At 42.3% G+C, this 15,249-nt stretch overlaps 1 protein-coding gene across 1 annotated transcript; it reads left to right on the forward strand.

Moving 5' to 3' along the window:
• Positions 1–225: 225 nt before the first annotated feature.
• Positions 226–4,636, forward strand: LOC307251846 (transcription elongation factor 1 homolog). Its single transcript, XM_080029272.1, has 4 exons — positions 226–267; positions 602–738; positions 840–910; positions 2,102–4,636. Exons 2-4 carry the CDS (start codon positions 623–625, stop codon positions 2,164–2,166), a joined length of 252 nt encoding a protein of 83 aa, XP_079885398.1. The 5' UTR covers positions 226–267; positions 602–622; the 3' UTR covers positions 2,167–4,636.
• The last annotated feature ends 10,613 nt before the right edge of the window (positions 4,637–15,249 follow it).

Genomic DNA, 15,249 nt, shown 5'->3' on the forward strand with positions numbered 1-15,249 from the left:
GGAGGGCATGCCCAAACATAAAACAGCAGAGTAGCCTAATTTTAGGCAGAAATAGCCAACCTGAGATCTAGCTTCTGTCGCCACCACGCGGGAACAGGCGGTGTCTGACGCTGTTTCGTCAGATGCCAATCCACCTAACTGACGTGTCCGATAGCCAATGGCTGCCCGCCGAACACACATTGTCGTCCAATCATTCAACAGGAATGGTTGCCGATGCCGGGTCTTCAGAAAGCTTCACACCACAACGTGTACTTTGTTTAGCCGAAGGTAAACAAGATCAAACTTTTACTAGAAAACATTTAGCAACCATGACGTGTATAAAAGCTACTAAAAGTCGAAGCACAATCAAATATGTTCTCTTACCACCAGAGTCCGTTTGACTTTTTTTCTCTTTTCGAGAGGGTTTTTAGGTTGAGTTTAGATCAACAAGAAACATGCTAACGTTAGCTTGCTTACTTTGGTTGCCAACAATATGGTGGTGTAGCTGCTGACTGGAGTGGTTTTCTGCTGCAAGTATTCTTGCGTATTTCCCTATGCTACGTTGTTCACCTGTTGCACAAGTTCAGAATGTGACTGATTTTGCCGTCTCTTTGTCGCACAGACTTGATTCAGTTGGTTTGTAATGGGTCGCCGCAAGTCCAAAAGAAACCCCCCTCCTAAGAAGAAGTTGACGGGAGATCTGGACACGCAGTTTACCTGTCCGTTCTGCAATCACGAGAAGTCATGCGATGTTAAAATGTACGTACGTATCGCAAGACAACTGCTATTTGTCTAAATTTATTTTTTATCTCTCAGGTGATGGTTGCAAACTTTTTTTTCTTTCATTTTTGTGTCAACAGGGAGAGGACCCGAAATACTGGAATAATATCATGCACAGTCTGTTTGGAGGAGTTCCAGACCCCCATTACCTGTATCCTTATTCACTCATGAACGTCATGAACTAATTCACATTATAGGCTACTAGTAATAAAAACGTCTTTAATTGTTTCTGATTAGGTAGGTCTATTTCATTATTTATGTAACAATTTCTTTCACTTTTCATGTGATCAAGTCCACTTTAGTGTGGCTATTGTTAAAGGTATACACTTTTTATTTCCAACATTTTCCACACAGTCGATTGAGCGTGTTCTGGTAGTGTATCCATCATGGAGGTGGCTCAGACTATGTCTACACTCATTTTAAATGCATAAAAAGCTGTAACAAAAACTATTTTGGTCCCGACCATCTTTACCATATCATATAGATCCCTGCCTACAGCTACACAAGTGAACACGGAGAAACAGCTTAAACATCTTCTTCATCTTATTTTCAGTTGGCAAACACCTAAACCACACATCAAAGCCAACATCTGGTGAGGAGTAGGACATATAAAGCCCAGCTGATCAAGTTTTTGTTTTGTGATCAGAAATCAAAACAAAATTACAGCACATTGGCCGCAAGGAAGGAATATCAAACAGTTTCGTTATCTCCCCTTATGTACAAGAAACCCACATGATGATAACTCATGCAATTCCAAGACAGCTAAGCAAATCAAGTTCAGGTCAAGTTTCTTCAATATCATATGTAGTCGTTGGCAATGACACATTTAAATCTCTGCTCCCACCGACAATGCAACATGCAAAAAAAAAGAAGATAGAACTCAAAAGGGAATCTGAGACATGAACAGACGATAGACAAAGCAAACTGAAGGCTGCGAGACAACCTTGAGATTTGAGATTGTTTTTAAGAAATCTCCCATAAGACTTTCTTTGCCTAAGACTCATTGGGGGGTATTACTTTTTGATTCCAACAGATACTAAATTATTATTATTTTTTTAAAATGGAGAATAGTGGAAAAGCAAGTGGCTTGGAAAGGAGGGACAGGCAACAGCCATTTCCTGATCTTACATCTGATATGTGACATGAATTCAAAATGTGATTACTACTGGAGGAATATTTACTGCTCACCCTCAGCTTAATAAACAGATACTTTTCCAGCAGGTGTTGAGATTTTGTTTTCTCTTCTTTATTGATTTTCCAAAGTTCATGTCATCATGCGCTGATATGCATTCTTACTCTTGAGCAGCAGAATTCCTTTTGTCCTTAATCCATTGCTCTTCAGATCTGTCGGAGGCAGTCGACGTATACAGCGATTGGATAGATGCCTGTGAATCAGCCAACCAGTAGCCCTCATGGAAGCTGGCCGTCTTTGCAGGAGCACAATGAAGATGTGGCCAGCAGTCCCAGGCCCTTATATGATCAGACTGGTCAGGGGACATTTATGAAATTTTAATTATTCCGTTTTTAATATCACTTGGGTTTTAAAGCTGTGTGGACAGCAGTTTTTCAGTCCTTGGCAAGAAGTTGAGGCAGTCCTGTTGTCTTTCCTTTTCCTCCATTTTCTGTGAGAGACACAACTCTTGTTTTGAGTCTTGAGATTTATCACTTAAAGGTACAACGAGTAAGTCGGCACGTTGGCGACACCTTTGAACAAAAGCGGTAGTATTTTTACGACGCCAGCTGTCGTGAAGCTGTTTTCTAGCTCGTGCAGGGCCTCAAGATTCAAATAATCAGGAAGCAATATAGTGCGTGTCCGTGTGTTGAAAGTGTGAGGGCACCGGACTCTTTTCGGCTCGGTGAGAGTGGTTAGTGACACAGCATCAACTACACCTGACCTGATTGCAATGAGTTGATCCATTGTCACCTCTCACGGAGCTGAACGAGTATGTGTCCCCAGTCCCCACACAAAGCGAATGAACGAGAGACGGCAGTTAGTTATGGATCACGATGAGGTAATGTGTTTATGTTGTTGTAAATAATGACTATTTCAGATGAATAATGGTCATCTGATGATGCTGGTGAGGCAAAGTAAACTTTGTTTTAGTAGGCTACCGCTCATTCATTTAGGAGTAAACACTGCAGTCTAGGTTCGCTGCGTGAAATTATACGTTGCTTGGCAACGCCCTCCCGCCCGCCTATCACTCTCCCTTTGAGCTTTTCTTCATTGCATTTTATTTTTTTTTCTTTGATGGTTCAGCCCCGTTATCAGTCATTATGACGACAAATAACTGTCTCAAACAAGGCTCCCGCTCCCCTTCTAGGATGACCAGATCGCATTTCCATTACTTTTCACACGTCCCGCAAATTGAGACGTTGTCCCGCATTGTTATTGAAAGTGAGCCCCCCTTTTTAAATGCGTGTTTTATAATCTGGCATTTATCCGATAGCTGTCAGGAGACAGCAGTCTCCGTTTGTCTGTGTGTGTGTTTGTCTGTGTGTGTGTATCGGGCTGCTGGGCTCAGTGGCTCTGTGAAGGTGCTGCCTACAGTGCTTCAACGTTCACTTTCCTGTTACTTCAAAATAAAAGCCAACTCACGTTTGTCAAGTGAAATGCTAATGTGAAGCCAGTGAAATGCTTTTAATGTGAAGCCGCAGCCTTAATGCTCTATTTGTTTAACAGTAGCTAACTTAACTGCTGCACGCTGATCTAAAGATAGTGTTTTTTTAATTTAGAAAGCCGTGTCTCTGGCATTACCGGTGGTGACACGAGTTTATTTTGCTAAAAAAACGGCACTTTGTCCCGCATTGTCCCGCACAAACGTAGTCTTTGTCCCACATCTGGTGAATTGGGATCTGGTCTCCCGCTCCCCTTCCCTCACCTGGAGTGATAGGCTTTTCAATTCACGTTCCTGCGCCACACTGAAATCTGCGACCAATACGGATATGTGACCATAGAGCATGCACGCGTGAACCGAAAATCGGACTGGGTGTACGACCAGATCAAATGCAGTAATAAAAACTATATAAAAACGTCTTTCTTTGCACTGATGGTCTCGTTTGCTGTTAAAGGTAATTTATGATTATCAGAGGAAAAATTAGGCTGTTTAAAAGATATTTAAATGTTACTCGTTGCCGCTTTAATCTTCACACATTGAGCAGGCTTTGTGTTTTCAATCATTTTCTTGTAGAATTTGAAATGAGTCACAAAGATTATTTTTAGATGCAGTGTAAACAGGCCTTTCTAAGTAGTTTCTGGAGATCCTGCTTTTTAAATAGTATTTGAATGGGTAGATTTGTAAGCTGCTCAACTTTTATTTAATACAAGAAGCCAGTGTCAGGGTGGTCTCCCATCTTGCCGTTTTTTAATGTGAAATCAAAAGAAAGTCAAATCTATGTGGTTCGCAGGATGAGAAATACACATGTGAATATGTGGATTTTGACTGAAAATGGAGAAAGGAGTTGGAGACTGCTCAGCCAGACTTTACTGCGTGAAATGCGTAGGAGTGAACTTTTTCTTTTGTTGAATGATGTTACGGGTTGTGTTCGGCCCACAGCTCTCCTCATCCTCCTGCAGAGTGGAATAAAACGTTTATGATTTCTGCTTAGCTGCTAAGTTCAAAAGTTTTGAATTTTAAGTACTTATCGGTACGTTTTTTTTCACTTGATTGTTTGTTTTTAGCTTACATTTCAAAAAATAAACATTTTCAAGAAGTACAAGTGATGTTGGTTATTTAGCGCATATGTGCAGAAAAGTGTGATCCAATCCTGACATCAGTCATTCATTTTGGGTGTTTATTTTTCTATGCAACGGCCAACGGTGTTTAATAGCATAAAACATGCTGTTTTTTTAAATGTAATGAATTTGATCATTGTGATCTTGAAAATAAAGCAGAAATATGACTTCATACAAATGAGTGTTGGTTGGTTTTCATTGAATAGTATAATCAAGTGTATATTTTGTGATTTGATAGCCCGCTAGAGTAGAGAATTGTAAGTATTTGGTTGAACACTGGAATAATATTTTGAAATACTTTTCTTTTTGCATTCAATATGCGTTAGTCTCTTTGATTTCATATTTGAATGTAAGGTCTAATTTCAACCATTAAGTCATTAATGTATGATTACTTGTTTATGGAGTAGGAAACTAAATGCATGGATTTACACATAAACATCCTGTACAGCATTGAGCAACATCTACTAGTTACAAATGGAGGGATGAACTCAGGTGGCATTTGAATGATTTCTCAAAGAAATTGAAATTGTATATATAAATATATATATTTTAAATCAACCACAAATGTTTCTCAAGTGTCAGTTCTGGTATGTTAACTTTAAACACTTTGCCTTTTGACTTGATTTAATAGTAAAAGTCGGAATGTAGAAAAGAAAGAATAGACACATCTTCCAAGTCTTGGGTTTTATTTGAGCATGTTCTGTTTCAGTTTTGATTCATCATTCACTACACAGGTGTAGCCAGAATAAAAAAACACCCTTTTCAACAAAAGAAAACCCTTTACAATGAAATACCTTCAGGAAGACAACAAAACAGATGGAGAACCAAACAAAAACAATTATTTTTTAATAACTACAGGCAATTAAATTCAAAGGTGTCAAAGAAATTGGTAGTGCCGGTTTTTAAGGAAAATGTCTGTGCCCAGCGTTCTGTTCTACTCTCCTGTGGCATCTGTGACTGTGACAAATTTGGAGGAGTCCAGTTTCCCTTCATCCCTTCAGAGTGCAGGATGTAGCAGATCACAAATGAAAGAGGACATAGTGTAGCAAGGCTGTGCACCAGGCAGCGCTGAGTGATAATAGATGAGATGTGGAGTGCCTGCCTGGGCTCTCCACCCAGGAAGAGTGTGTCCATGCATGCGCACACTGCACTGTGTATTGTGTTTGATGATGGACCCCAGCTGGAGAGGTATTGCAGACGCCTTATGAAACATGCTGGAGGATGATTACAATGGAGAATGATTATCACTTAGTCTCTCATCTGTCTGTGCACGTCCCCTCCCACTCCCTCCCTCCCCCTCTCTTCTATTTCTCACTCCTTTCTCCTCTCTCCCATTCAGCACGCGAGGTCAAGTGTCACTCTGTCTCCGTTGTCAAGGCTGCCAATCACCCACACAGTGAGTGCGAGGCAACTGTTGCCAAGGAAACAGCGATTCGGTTGCTAGGCACCTGGAGCTGTGCTCACAATAGTCATTTTGTTGCTTAGAAGCACACACACAGACACACACACACACACATGCATACACAAATACTCACAGCGTCAGTGTGAAATGTGGATACATTATAACTAGACAATGTGTTAATAAATAACATATTTGCTTATGCAGTAGCAAGACATCTTGGAATGGTAAATGATAGGAGTGTAATTAATCACAAGCAAGTTTGCCAATAGATGCTGGTATTTTGCTGAATTTGCAAAGAAATGTGGATTTTCTAATTTATAATCTTTAGCAATAATGCTAATGTACCAAAACTGCATGTAATTCAATGTTTTATTCCACCACCTTTGCTGCTTGATTAATCAGAAAGCCCACGAAGTCCAAGAATTTGTCAGACCCACACCTCAACTTGATCAATAAAACACATAAACATCCATCATTCTGACTAAAAATAGTTACCCATAAAATCAATCAAGCCCTTATTTCCCCACTGGCACATAGACCCAGTGAACTTAGCTGCAATGTGTGTGCATTCATAAACGGTATGTGGGGATCTATCTGTATGCTCGTTTTCTTAAGAGACATCAATCTCCTATTTCCCATATTACTAGCATGCAGATAACGTGAACACCTCATGCAGTTTATGTAGCTGTGTGTGTGTGTGTGTGTGTGTGTGTGTGTGTGTGTGTGTGTGTGTGTGTGTGTGTGTGTGTGTGTGTGTGTGTGTGTGTGTGTGTGTGTGCGTGTGTGTGTCCTTCTGTCTGTCTGTCTGTCTTAGCTTCCGTCATGACAGCCAGTCAGCTGAGCCGAATGCTGAAATGCCAGTAACGGATGCAAGCTTCAACATGTCTTCATGTGTTACCCTCCCCTGTTGCTGCTACAGGCATCAAACTCTCACACATTTTTAGAATGAGGAGGGAAGTCAAAAATAGGAGTACCAGAGTAGTTGGTAGTGTGGTGGGTTGATTGTAATACACTGTTATAATGTACCACGCCGTAGCATCACTTTATTTCCAAAAAGCAATTTTTTGGCAAACTTCGAATTTCTGTTCCGTGTGAGGGAAATGTTTGGTGCAGACAGAGTGTGAATGGCTGCGAAAGACATTCATCAACTGATAAGATTATGGGCTCACTTGTGTGCACAACTGACTGACAAGGGTATGTAATCAAGGTTTGGAATTAACGTGGGAGTCTGAAGACTTATGTGTTAAGCTCCGTGCACTGATGCCTGGAGGGTTTAGCTTAGCCGCATGGCGCATGTCTTTCCCCACTGGCGCCTCTGCAGGAGAGGCTGAATCTCTCCGGCAAAACAAACTTATTTCCTCCACTTGCTTGATAAAACCTACCTTGATAAACACCTTTTCAGTGGCAGCATTTGATTCGGCTATGTGTTCTATAAAAAACAAACTTTTCTTAATTGACAAAATCAGCATTTTTTTCACCTCATGAAAAGTCACTTTTGGGGGCTTGATTGGACTCCCCCCCCCCCCTTCACCTTCTCATGGTGCTCTACTTGAATGAGGCTCTGCTTTTTGGTCCCATGTAGATGACAAAGCTTCCACTCAACTACGCGTATTCTCAAGCAATAACATCCACATCTGTATTATCAACCCAAGAATACCCGTGGTCGAGACCGGAGCAAAGAGGCCCACCTCCTCCTCCACCTGCCCCTCCTCTGTTCCCGTTTCTCTCTTTCCTCTCAGCTCTGAAGCTCATTCTCCTTCTTCTGCGTTGAAGCCCCTTCAGTTTTGCCCCAGCACTCCCAGTGAGATTGCAGAGTGGAACAGAGGAGGTCCGTGCGAAAAAGGCAAAGTCTTTGAGGAATGTGGCGCCTAGGATAAGAAAGACAGGGGAGAAGATCACATTTACACTTACAGAACAAGTTTTTAATACACATTTCAGGCACGCTTGGAGTCACACCTCGCCCGATAGTCCCATGTGAGACTAATATCCCTGATTGGGAGCTTTAAGCAATAGCCACACACACACACACACACACACACACACACACACACACACACACACACACACAGACACACACACAGACACACACACACACACACACACACACACACACACAGAGACAGTCCGCTGTACATCTGCACCTGAGCTACACCAAGTAAACAGATTGCAGTGCCAACAGCCAGTCTCCTTTTTGCTCTCCCTGGTATCAAGCAATCGTTTAGCCAAGCGCTGATGGAGAGGGCATGCTGGCTCACCACCAATAATCAAATAGTTGTCAGTGTGTGTTACACTGCACTGAGGGCTGAGACTGATTAGCAAACAGATGTTCAGCTTTCACCTCCATCCCTTCCTCCTCACACCATGCCCCCCTCCATCTATCTCCTTCTATCTTTGTCTCCTCTTACGTATTGTTGGAAGACTCCTTGGTATTGCACCCCAGTCAATCAACAGCTGAGGAGGAGAGAACAAGAGAGGGAAGTCATTGGTACGAGGGAGGTGGGAGACTGGGTCGGTAGCTGAATCAGTACCATAGACAGCTCCCCCTGGCAAGCTCAAGCTAGTTCACAAACATGACTTGACTGCCTCTCTCTCTCTCTCTCTCTCTCTCATCTCTCGCTTTCCCCCTTAACCTTTTCACTCTAATCATTGTGATCCCTCCCCAGCCGTCTCTCCGGCTATTGCCCTGTGTTTACCCGTTGTGTCCCCTACTTTGTCAACCTTAAGATCAGCTGGTTTTTATCCATTAAGACGCATGCATGAACCCCACATCGCTTCTCTACCTTATCCCCCTTCGCCGAGAAAAGCGCCTTGCTGGCCATGAAACCTGACACTCCTGGAAAGTACTACCTTTTTTTTCCCGCCCCTGACAATTGTCTCGCCTCATTCACACCTGTGATAGTCTACATCCTGTCTTTCTGTCACCCCAAAAAGGAAGTAGCAAAACTCGCTGGAGCCATCAGGTCGGGGAGGAAGATCTTGACACTTGTCTCCCTCATTATACCTCCACTCCTCTGGTCCTCTCTCCTCATCTCTCTCTCTCTCTCTCTCTCTCTCTCTCTCTCTCTCTCTCTCTCTCTCTCTCTCTCCTCGCCTGTTGACTCGTCCTCCATCCAAACTGTCCATGTATGTGACCGCTGATGACGGCGACTCAAGCGGACGTGTCTTCTGTTCTCACCAAGAGCTGTGAAGGGATGTTCGTAGGTGTCAGAGATCTGGTATAAAAATACTCCCTGCTAGCTGCTGCCCTCCTCACTACACAGGAGGACACTGTGTCACTGGAATGTCTCTGTCTGATTTGGGAGACCTTATGCCTTATGTGTGTGGCTTGCTGGTATACAGCCATGAGAGAACAGGTCTCGTGTACGTTGCGTGTGCCAACACAGAAGCAGTTTTGAGATGGATCAGGTCTTTTCTTTTTACTGTTTTGTCTCCTCAGTTTTGACTTTTACATTCACATCAATAGACCTTCAATCCACTAATTTACAACTGTACTTTTATAACAAGACATTTTCATTTCACTGCATGAGACATCTGGTTTGCATTTGTAAGAAAATCCATTTTCAGAAGTCACTTTGATTGAAAGCAAACTGGCTCCAGCTGGAGGGCCTAATGAAGTGCAATTGGTCTGTTTTTCATTTTTATGTCCGATGCAACAGACGTATCAATCCTTTAAGGTGCCTGGTGTTTGGGATGGATGCAGAAGCAGAGGCTTTGCCAGAGGCAAAGGCTGGGCAGGCTGGAGATGGAGACAGAGACTGAGCGGACGCTGCTGGGCTGCTGCTTGCACATTACTGCTTAATTGCTTGGAACTAAAGGCGCTGTTATGAGGATGTTTATGCTTATGCCTGCAACAGAAAATCTTCTCACAGTCATTCTGGCTTCTAATAGTCACTACCAGACAAAAAGAAATGCCTGAGTAATGGCTATTGCAACACATTCAAGCCTAGAGTGCGGAATAAGAATATATAGGCATACCCTCTCTGTGCCTTTGGCCAAAACTTTCAGTGACAAACTTAAAACAGGACACTTTGCTTTTCTTAATCTTGCAGGGGCGTTTATCCATATTAGGCCCCAGTTGGCGTACTATCCAAGATAACCACACAACCACCACATACCACTGTAAAACGAAAAGAAAATTGCAGATAGTCAGCACCTGTCTTCTACGTGACAGGCTTTGGTATTAAGCTTTCTTTGTTTGTAAATACATCCGCTTCCACTGACAAGGAGAACCCAGTTCAGAGTGGCAAGCGTGGATTGAATCTTTAACCCTTTCCAGGGAGTGGGAAGAGATTATTTTTTTTAACCATCTTTGTCTTTGCTCTCGCGGGCTACACAGTAGCACGCCACGTTGGCACGCCGCTGGTTAAACACTATAGGCTGCGTGCAGGTTCAATAGGCTTCTCATCAAGTCATTTGATAGGAACTTGGGTGCGAGGCTGATGGGACCAACCTGTTCACTAACCAAATTATAATGAAAGCGTGCCAAACACAAATTGATTGGGCGTTAAATCAACCCCATCCACGCACGCACGCACGCACGCACCCACCAACCAACCCACCCATGCAGTGCTACAAAAACCGGCTCCCAAAGCGTAAATCCGACAAGGCTTGTTTTCTTCACTTCGGGGATTATCAACAAATCCACCTAAAATATCAGGATACAGTAAAGTGATGGGACCCCCGATCACCGCCGCGCCGTCAATTGTTTCCAAGACGCTTCTCGCGGTCAAATAACAAGCGGAAAATAAATACTGAACTTACCGCTGTTGCCACCTTTTTTATGTCAGCTCCCGCGGTAGCCTACATTGTATCCATGCTGAAGTGTGGAAAAAAAGACTATACTGTGCAGGGAAACGCCCCCCTTCCACCCCACCACCACTCCCGCTGTTCCTTTCTCTCCTGTGCCGCTTCTCCTCCTGCATGTGGGGAATCACATAACCACTCCTTGTTTTTTCCAATCTTTCCTAGGGAGGGATGGAGCAACAGAGCCTATGCAGCAGCATCAGCATCCCATGCAACTCAGCTGCAACCTCTCACCTCTCCTCTGATCCGCTCTCCTTTTTCTCCTCCTCCTCTCCCTTTATTTCTTATCCATGCCTCCAACCAGCCCCTGGCGCCGAGGAGCATGGCCTATAGTGCTGCGGTTATAAGCTGTGACCTGTGCCTTATTAAAAGGGAAACAATTTAGTTAACAGTGAATTAATTAGTTAAGAATGAGTGAGTATTATTTTACCCTACCCATGGTACAAAAAATAAGCTTTTTTGGTTTTATATGGCAAACTACTGCAGCTTTCAGGACAAGTAGTGGTTTTCTTTGTACTGCCTCCATAAGGTGTTTTGTGACTTTAAAGGTTTACAAAACATAATTTGCTCATTTTCAGGTTCAAAATGGTTATTAGGGTTTATACTTTAAACTGATTTCATGGTGTAGGCATAGTGTCCAAAAACACTTTAAAATTCTCACAGTGCAATTGCTAAATCTACTCTTTTCAGCCTCTGTCTGGATTGCTCTGTTTTAGAGACTGTCTCTCAAAGCACAGCTTCCAAAAAGCCCATTCTGCTCTGATTGGCCCTGAATCTAACTGCTGGTTTGAAGTTAGATTCAAGGGTAGCTGGGGGTGTCCTTATCACAGGTTTAGTTAGTGCTAAGTTAGGTTGGTAATGGGGGGTGTTGCTTCTCTCCCTCATGTCATCATATGACTGGGTTTTTCGAACACATGTTTTCAGAAATGTTGAGGTGGAAAAAGGACAGGGTTGTCCTTCATATTTTAGGAGTCTCTTGACACACCAGATAATGTTGAAAAACCATGAAAAGGAGCTTTTTGCATAATAGGTGAACTTTAAATGTGTTTGTGTTTCTCACTGTAAAGGCCTTTGCACACCAGGCGCGTTTTATACGTGCGATTAATCCGTTAATTAACGAACATATACAGAGTCAATACAAGCTTCCACACCAGCGCCGTCATTTCGCATCGCGAATTTGCGTTTTTAATTTTTTCGAACTGAGTTACATTTTTCTGGGACGTCGCTTCCAAAACATTCGCTTTTACGTTGCGTTTATTCGCGTCGCGCCCGGTGTGCAAAGGCCTTAAGGGTTAATTGCACTCATCCTCTAATGGCTTTTAGTTCCCTTTAGGTTCATAATATAATGAAAATCTACTAGGTTATATTGCATCTATAATGACTGCTGTTTAGTGGCTCCTATCTCTCTGTATAATTCCTAATAACGGAGTTGGACAAACATGTGAAATACAACACAATCCAGTGCAATAGCCTTGCATACAGTAACTTGAGCTTACTGCTACATTTTGTAATGTTTCTAATTTTGTACACATTTTGTAGTGCTGTGAAGGTAGGTTTGCTGTTTTTGGACAAAACAGCAACCATGCTCACAATGTAATAATAATATGATGCTACCCAAAACAATAGAAAGCAATCACTGGCTCACACGTCTTTTAAGATTAACCCCTAAAAAATGTTCTGCTATGTTTTTTATTTATTTTGTGAGCCACATTGTATTGCATCTTTTTGTATAAAATGTGCTATGTAAAGTTTATTATAACGATTATTATTATTGTACGGTAAATCATGTTCTTGCGCCTACCGTTGTTTCGCTTTTTTTCCCCTGGGCCGGGCCCAGCAGCAGACCCAGGTTCGATTCCCGCCCGCAGTCGTTCTCTGCATGTCACTCCCCTCTCTTCCCCATTTCACCCCTGTCTCTCTGCACTATCAATAAAGCATACAAATTAGTTGCCCCTCAAAAACCCCATGTTTGTGTGTTTGTGTGTGTACGTGTTCAGTAATGATCTTCACAACAACTAAACTGTCTTTTGTCTTTTGCTATAACTTGTCTTTAATTCTCTCCCATTTATCCTCCTCGTCCTCTCTTTGCTCTCTTCATTTCGATCCGCAACGTCAGAGATGGAGCAGCAGACGGACAGCAAACATGTAAATGTTTTTAAGAGCCCACAAGGCTGATGCTGTAAGGCACTGGAGCCTTCAAGGCCATTAAAAACCAACAGCTTATATCCTCAAATAGAAGTCTCTCTCTCTCTCTCTCTCTCTCTCTCTTCTCTCTCTCTCTCTCTCTCACACACACACACACACACACACACACACACACACACACACACACATACACGCATGTACAGACAATCACACACAGTGTTAATGGTTTCGTAATTGTCAGAGGCAGACCATTGAGCATAATCAGTAGACAGCAGCAAGGCAAAGAGCAATATTTGTAATTTACTATGGCAGACAGTACATTTTTATTACCCCAGGGCTGCTGGTTTGTTTTGGGATGCGATAAACTACATTCATCCACATAGGGGAGAACGGGGTTGGTAGGCACACTTTTTAGTCTAGTGTGAATTGCTCATCACCTAAACATCTTTCAATAGTCATTCCTACAATCAATTGAAGCTTAAGGTGTTGGCTTGAAATGTGTATCCCTCTCAGTTTCCAGCGTATTGTAATAAAGAAGAAATTAATCATAAAAGACACCCTGACACATTGTGACAACCAACCCCATCAAGGGGTCGGTTGTCACACACTATGGGGTTGTTTGTCATTATGTTATCTTAATGGGAAAAATCTTAAAAAGAAGGCAAGAAAGCAGAACTAAATTTGAAAGTTTAATTGTATTGTCAAGTTGACAAATAGGCCTACATAACTTAATGCATCTTAACACAAAACGAGCAAGGAATAAACAAACAGGAAAGCCATATTAACAGCCTATGTAACAACATAAAGAAAAAAATAGGTCTAACAATAACCAGGGTGTCAGTGAGGATACAGCTTGACATTTGCTTTCGTTATTGGGTTCCTTTCCTGGCTGCAGCCTTCGGATAACATGTGACAACCAACCCCCCAAAACATATGATGACCAACCCCAACTGGAATTTCTTACTAGCATCAAGGCTTGCTAGCATCAAGGCTTACAACCATCCGACAACTAGTTAGCTAGCTAACAACAATCTAAACTATAGCTTTCCCTTCACACTTTTTAAGGATAACAAGTGTTTTGTTATAAACCCATTGTGTAAAAGCCTAGAAGAATAATACAGAGGAGCTAAATATTTTCAATATGACATGAAAAACACAAACAGTCCTCTCACCTCAAATTCAGCTGTCTAACTCTAAGGAGGAATATGTAGGTGACCTCTGATCCCAATTCAGAGAGACAGCGCCTTCTGGTGTCGAGATATAACAAATGTGACAATAACCCGTGTGACATATAACCCCGTTCTCCCCTACTTTCTATCTCTCGCTTCACATACTCTCTTTCTTTCTTTCTTTCTTTCTTTCTTTCTTTCTTTCTTTCTTTCTTTCTTTCTTTCTTTCTTTCTTTCTTTCTTTCTTTCTTTCTTTCTTTCTTTCTTTCCCTCTCTATCTCTCTCCCTCTCTCACTAACACACACACACACACACACACACACACACACACACACACACACACACACACACACACACACACACACACACACACACACACACACACACACACACACACACACACACACACACACACACACACACACACAGTGGTTCAGCCCCAGACTGTCTGTGACCTTGGGGTCAGGAGCATTACGGTGAACTGACAGACACTGAGTCAGGGAGTAAAGTTCAGCTCATCACAGGAAATCACATGTGCACGGCTCAAGAAAAGGTGTCAGGAACCATTCCTGTAACGGCCAGGTATTTATTTGATTCTAAAATGACATAACATGTAAAAATATAGAGCGCACCATAACGTGATAAATAAACATGTCCCAACAAGCACACAGGGGCGTTTAGTGATGTTATAAAGTTTATTTTAGTTTTCTAACGTCCAAAACACTGATTTAACAGTCAAAAGCCATTAAAATAACACAAGTAAGAATTATCAAATTGAGTGCCTTTGCAATCTGATGCAGAACTTTCAAATGTCACTGATTCACACTCGAATTGGAGAGGAAGGATGCCCCTGTTGCTCAGTACTAGTAGTAGTTTGTATGATTGGGGAACAGGGAAAAGCTGGCAATCAGGATGGAGAAACTGTGCATGTGTGTGTCAGTGTTAACAAGAGAGACAAATAGGACACACCAATAGGAACAGAGAGAATGGGAGAGGGAGAGAGAGAAAGAGAGAGAAGCAGGTGCATCACTAATGGCTTTTTAAAAAGGTTACAGCGTAGAGCTCTTCTTTTCTAATGGGGCTCCGGCTGTGCTTGAGAAGCAATTTCCGGAAAAGATAATGTTGTCGAGAGAGTGCAGAGTTCTGTGTGTGTGTGTGTGTGTGTGTGTGTGTGTGTGTGTGTGTGTGTGTGTGTGTATATCTAGTCGTTAACAAGACTGACAAACACAAACTCAAAG

Source organism: Ammodytes marinus, assembly GCF_949987685.1.
Source record: "Ammodytes marinus genome assembly, chromosome: 6".
NCBI lineage: Eukaryota > Metazoa > Chordata > Actinopteri > Uranoscopiformes > Ammodytidae > Ammodytes > Ammodytes marinus.

Coding starts and splice junctions, on each gene's coding strand:
- LOC307251846 (XM_080029272.1), top strand. CDS start 623: ATGGGTCGCCGCAAGTCCAAAAGAAACCCCCCTCCTAAGAAGAAGTTG. Junction 739..839: donor AAGTCATGCGATGTTAAAAT/GTACGTACGTAT, acceptor TTGTGTCAACAG/GGAGAGGACCCGAAATACTG. Junction 911..2,101: donor GTTCCAGACCCCCATTACCT/GTATCCTTATTC, acceptor ATTGCTCTTCAG/ATCTGTCGGAGGCAGTCGAC.